We start from the raw sequence: 6000 nt of genomic DNA, 5'->3' as shown, positions 1-6000 counted from the left end.
AGCTCATCAGATCAACTAGGTCTTTGATTAGTGTGAGTTTACGAAACGAGTATTTGTCTCTAAAATACACGTGAGATATATAGAATCTGCAAATGTCACAAAGTAAAGAAAGTTGGTGGGACAGTGCCGGGGGGTGGGGTGGGGAGCGGGGGGAGGATTGGCTGTCTTTTTGTTTCCTCTGTCCCAAACCTGGATTACAAAATGCATCAAATAAAACACAGACTAAACACTGGGGGGAAAAAAAAGATACTGCTTTTAAGATATGTGAGCTGAGGGCAGTAAATCCATCCCAAATTAAAATTTCAAAATTGTGTGATCTGCATTCTTGTCCACCTACACACTATCCCAAACATCCTGCCATTAATTAGCTCAGCAGCCCAGCTAGTAAACAAGACTGAGCACCTAGGGGGCTGGGACAGAGCCGGAGTCAGCCAGTTGATAGTCACAACAAACCAACCCACTCCCGGGGACACAGAGAAGGTAAACTTGTATTTTATTTTGTCCAAAGGAAGAGGGGAACAGAAATCACCTTAACAGAACATTGCCTTTCCTGTTGTTACCGTCACAGTCCCCTCAGCAGGCCAGAAAAGCCATCCCATTCCTGCGGTGGGCACTCTGTCAAAGAGAAAGAAATCTGCAATGAATTATCACATCAAGTCCAACCGGGAAAGGACGCAAAAAAGCAAGCAGAGCTTTCTTCCTGTTTTGTAGACTCCTCTGGCCTCTGTCTAAAAGGGCGCTTAATCTGAACATTTTTGGTGGCAAGAGCCACCAGTCTGTCTATTAAAAAGTCAGTGTGGTTAACAAGTGGTTAGGGATTCTATTTTTGGGGAGTGGGAGATATGTAAAGTAAGACATCCCATTTTTGTTAATTGATTGGGTTTGGTTAGGTCAAAGACACGTTGTGCTGAATCTGTTTGTCCTTTATAAACATGTGTTCTCTATTGGACATGCTCAGGAATCACTTCTAATTAACTCTCTTAATAGTCTATAAATTACTGACTCATTATAGCCTTCCCAGGCCTAATTTATAGTCTTAGTGAAAAGCCTGGAAACAGACACTGCTAGAAGCCTTTCCTCCCTGCTGAAATATGGGGATCTCTAAGGAGTTCTGTACAGTAGACACATTATAGAAAACGCGAATCCTACGTAATTATAATATATATATATATGTACATGTATGTACGGATATTCATAATGGGATAAAATATCCCCATAAAAGAATATGGGAAAATGGATACCGATGGCAATAATACAATATATTCTAGTGAATCAAGTAAAACTGCATGATTTTTTTCCCCTGCGAGATATATTCTAATTTCAGAGCTGAAGAGCTGGACTTACATGGGGCCTCTGTGACTTGAGTCTCATAATGAAACCCAGAATGAAACAGAACTAAAATCCAGGAATTAGGAATAAAATTATCCCTTTCACCACCATCTTTTTCATTATTTAAACTAGGAATCGCCATACTTGGAGAATTCCTAACCCTCAATTAGATGGACTTTTCCCCTACAATCTGTGCTCAGAAAACCAGGAAAATGACAAAATCTCGCATCAGGGATTTTTGTTTTGCCTTCAACAGCCACATTATGGGAAATGTAGAATGCGTTTGTATGACTAAGATGAAGTTATTGAGATGCTGGAGAGTTCAATTCTAAAAATGGTTAAATTACATTTATAATTATACCCAAAGCAAGAAAAGTGGAACTAAGCTTTGTAGCAAGCCTTCCACCAAATGTGAGGTGAAACAAAACTAGTTTTCTGCATACCTTCCTGTTAATCATAAAATTCAGTTAACTTCAAAATCTTTCCTTCCAATAGTCAGCTTATACGGGATTTACTATGGTTGTCAGGCTTTGGAACACTGGCTGAAATTTCACAGGTCAGTGGCGCGGCTCCCCAGCTCACTCCAAATCGGCATTTCAAGGATGAGAAAACAGTGGCACATTCTATCTTTTCATTCCTCAGGGCTTCCTCTGTGAGCTTGTCTCTTGCTTAAACCATCAGACTTTCTGTGCCTTTGGACACTTTGGGATTGAAGCACACGCTCTAACAAGGACTAGAAAATTCCAACTTTACCCCCTCAGTCTGTGCACTGGAGAACAGTGTTAAGTGAATTCCTTGGAGATCCACAAATAACTCGCAGGGACGGATAGAGTGTCTTCCCACAACCACAGACAGGGAGCTTCAGGCCTTGAAACAGCCCCCAGCACCACAGTTGCCTTAACAGAGGCTTATGCCAAAGTCATACTTTCAGGTTCTTGACCTTGATATTTTAAATTTTACAACCACAGTGACAACCTTCCACATAACATAATATTTAAAGCACAGGGATGGTTTACATGGAGATAAATGGACCTGGGAGTAAAGCTGGATTCCTCATAAAGGTAAATGGTGAAGAGAGTCTTGCTTGAAAAAGGGGTTTTGGCTCAGGAGCAGGTTGGGTGTTAGCCGAGCACACCTGAGAAATTACCAAGGTTCGTCTTTCCAGATGGCCAATAGGAAATGGTTCTCTCTAATATGGAAAGGTTTACTTTCCAATAATCAATTCACTGTCACAGATGATTGTATCACTATTGTTTGCAAATGGCTACAAGACTGGAGACTTTTAGTCACAGAGACTTCAGGCCCTGAAGTTTAACAAGAAAGCCAAAGTTTCGAGCTGCCTCAGATTTCTGGACCAAGTTCTTCCTATTCTAATTCTAAAATAGAGAACAGTCAAACAAACGCGTGTGATGAGTGAAGAGCAATGTCAGCAAACCAATTCCCTAGGGCCCTCCACCCTGAGTCACAGCTTGTTCCTTCGGAGGAACGAGGGATGTATGTTGACTGTGGAGGGTGAGTGTGGAACATCCCCAAGTTGGCGTCCTTTCCGGAGCGAGCAACTTTACAGGAAGATGACGGAGACAACTCATCTTTGTGTCAACTGTGAATTTTCCTGTTTGTGTTGTGGACGTTGAAACTAAATTTACACACTGCTTGGTGTGAGGACCTTCCAGAGGCCATATTCTCATGAAGTATTCTACTTACTCTCCACTGTCAGATCCTGTGAATGATTCCCCAGTTCTGTATCTTAGTACAAACCCAGGCCTTGACTGGACCTAGTTGGGACCACCTCCCCTACTATTAAAAAAGTATAAATTGACCAATAACACAAGCAGACTTCATCCCAACAGCCCAGCTTCTGCATGCTATAAACCACTTCAACTTTATTTTGGATTCAAAAAAGCTCTTTTCAATTACTCGTTGCTCCTATGTGAATTTGTTGAAATTCACATGCTAGACACTCAGATCCTAGACATTCTAGCATCTCTAAAGTTAACAGCAAAAATACTTAGTGTTTTATTTTAAAGGACCGATTGTAGTTCACAGGCTTTCTGCTCCCACCACCCTTAAATTGAGGATTAAGTTAGGTCCCAATTTTTGACATTCATATATTCATTCAGCTTCAAATTATGGCCTGCTGACAGAATCTCAATTTAAGTGGACAAGTTGATGCATTCTACTTACTGCACTGGGCGATGATGGGAAAATTAATTTGTAAGTTTTTGCTTTTAAAATATGACTTTTTTTCTTATCTGCATATAGACAAGCTCGAGAAAAAAATTTAAATCTTAAACTGGTTTATTCTGCCTTTTTATGGGCTATAATGTATTATAAATGTTAAGGAACACAAACTATTAAAAAGAAAAATATTATGATTTTAAACAAAAGATAAACATGCTACAAAACATACCTGTAGCACCTAGTTGAATATAAATGCATGTGCATTATTTGTACCATTAACTTAATTAGTAAAGCTTTAACTACAGGTAAAACTGCTCCTTTCACCAATTTAGATTTACACTTATTCTCCACTACTAGCTTTCCTGATTCTTTTCCACTTTCTCAAACTTTATTTTTTTGAATTAAAAAAAAAGTTTATTTATTTTTCACACACACGCGCGCACACACACACACACACACACACAGTGTGAGCAGGGGAGTGACAGAGAGAGAGGGAGACACAGAATTGGAAGCAGGCTCCAGGCTCTGAGCTGTCAGCACAGAGCCCAACACGGGGCTTGAACTCACCAACTGAGAGACCATGATCTGAGCCAAAGTTAGCTGCTTAACTGACTGAGTCACCTAGGCACCCCCACTTTCTCAAATAAAACAAAAATTTCATCGTAGGGACTGACATCAGCAAGATGGCTACTTAGGAGGTCCCAAAGCTGGTCTCCCCACAAAAAACCAATAAGTAAACAATTATAAATAGACAAAACAGCTCTGGGAAAGCTCTAGATTGCAACAAAGAAGCAGCAGAGACCCTGCAGGGCTCAACAGCTGAGCATAGTTCTACAGAAAAGTGTAAGAAGCATTTTACGTGCATCACCCCATCTCCCAGTCCAGAGCAGCTCAGTGCAAAGAGGAACCCTTTTGGAGGGATTACACCTGATAGGAAAAGGAGAGCAGGGGAACCCTACTAATCCTCATCACTGTCGTGGACATATGTAGACATTGCTACTGAGTACTCACAGTCTTCACCAGCACTGAAGCCAGCTAATGGGGCTGCTTGGGGTTCCCACTGCTGTGTCTTCTCAGCAGTTCTGGAGCTACTGTTGTGGTGAGACTTGGCCCCAGCAGCCCCAGTTGATGTTGTGCCCTACTCTCTGGGATTGGGCTAAAAAAGCACCTTGCCATCTATGAAACCAGAAGTGCTGTTGCTTTCTCTGCTCTGCCTTCAGGGTTCAAAATCATGGTTTTGGCCGACCATCACTAGGCCTGAGTTGCTGCTATTCTATGTCTGACTCCTGGAGTCCTATCACTAGGCTGTGATACTGCAGCTGCTGTTCTCTGTCCCATCCTCTGAGTCCTAAGTCATGCACTGACTTGCCATCAATGGGCTATATTGCTACAGCTCTGTGCCACACCCCTTGGGTCTTTGGCCTGGCATCATGGAGGCCAAGCTGCTGCTGCTCTGCCCCCTGCTGCCAGAGTCAGGACTCTGACCCACATCCCCAGGGCATGCTGTCACTGCATCCCTTACTCAGAGCCTAAGACACTGGTGCATCCTATCATCCCACAGCCTGCGCCACTGCTGCATCTCCCCATCCTGGGGTCCAAATCCCCAGGATGATCCCCAGAGATGCAGACCAGGTTCCTCCGGAGATCTGCACACGTGTGCACATCAGACACTTGGACTACTATTATAACAAGTGCACCTGTACCCCAGGATCCTGGTTTCCCTGCTGCTCTAAGTGCCAGTTCACCAGACCTGGTACCAACAAGTATTCCCTTTGGCTAGAAGTTCCTCCTACAGGAAAAAGAGAAGAACCGGAAGATCCCTGAGCCTCTGCCACCTAGAATTCCAATAGCCCTAGACACTACTGGTGCTTACAGGATCTCTGCTGTCTTGGTCAAAGAAGACCTCAAAGTCTTTTGCCCATGTTGGACTCAGCTGATGAAGGTATACAGAGATTATGCTGCTGTGCCCTCTCCAGAATCAGAGACATGGCACCCTACCCAACCTGAGCTCTCATAGCCACTCTCAGTTGAAAGTCTTTCCCCACCAAAGGCAGTCTGAAAGGCTGAAAAGGTGACTCTTCTCTCAAATAAACAAACAACAATGCAAAGCCACAAGAAATATGGAACAACAAGGAAACGTGACACTACCAAAGGTGCTTGATAATTTTCGAGTTACTAATCCCAAAGAAATGGAGATCTATGAGTTACCTGAAAAAGAATTCAAAGCAACTATTTTAAGGAAGTGCAATGAGATTCAAGAGAACACAGAAAGACAACAAAATGAACTTAGGAAAACAATGCAATAACAAAATGAATTCAACAAAATCATAAAAAATTTTTAGAGCTAAAATATGAAGTGAATGAAATGAAAAATATGCAATGAAGAGCTTAATAACAGGATCAATCAAGGAGAAGAAAGAATCTGTGAACATGAAGACAGATCTCTTGATATTATACTTTTGGAGCTGAAAAAAGAAATAAACATGAAAA

At 42.0% G+C, this 6000-nt stretch overlaps 1 protein-coding gene across 3 annotated transcripts in view; it reads right to left on the bottom strand.

The window, feature by feature from the left end:
• Positions 1–476: 476 nt before the first annotated feature.
• Positions 477–6000, bottom strand: part of SUPT3H (SPT3 homolog, SAGA and STAGA complex component) — a 554087-nt gene continuing 548563 nt past the window's right edge. For 2 of the 3 annotated variants that reach the window (XM_039231173.1, XM_039231171.1), the window contains exon 12: positions 477–634. In XM_039231173.1, the coding sequence (XP_039087104.1) occupies positions 563–634 (72 nt within the window). In that variant the 3' untranslated portion in view covers positions 477–562. The remainder of the gene's footprint in view (positions 635–6000) is intronic. The other variant, XM_039231172.1, reaches the window with a different exon arrangement.

Source organism: Hyaena hyaena, unplaced genomic scaffold (assembly GCF_003009895.1).
Source record: "Hyaena hyaena isolate Hyena2069 unplaced genomic scaffold, ASM300989v1 scaffold_55, whole genome shotgun sequence".
NCBI classification, from domain to species: Eukaryota; Metazoa; Chordata; class Mammalia; order Carnivora; family Hyaenidae; genus Hyaena; species Hyaena hyaena.
This window is presented reverse-complemented; position numbering and strand designations above follow the sequence as displayed.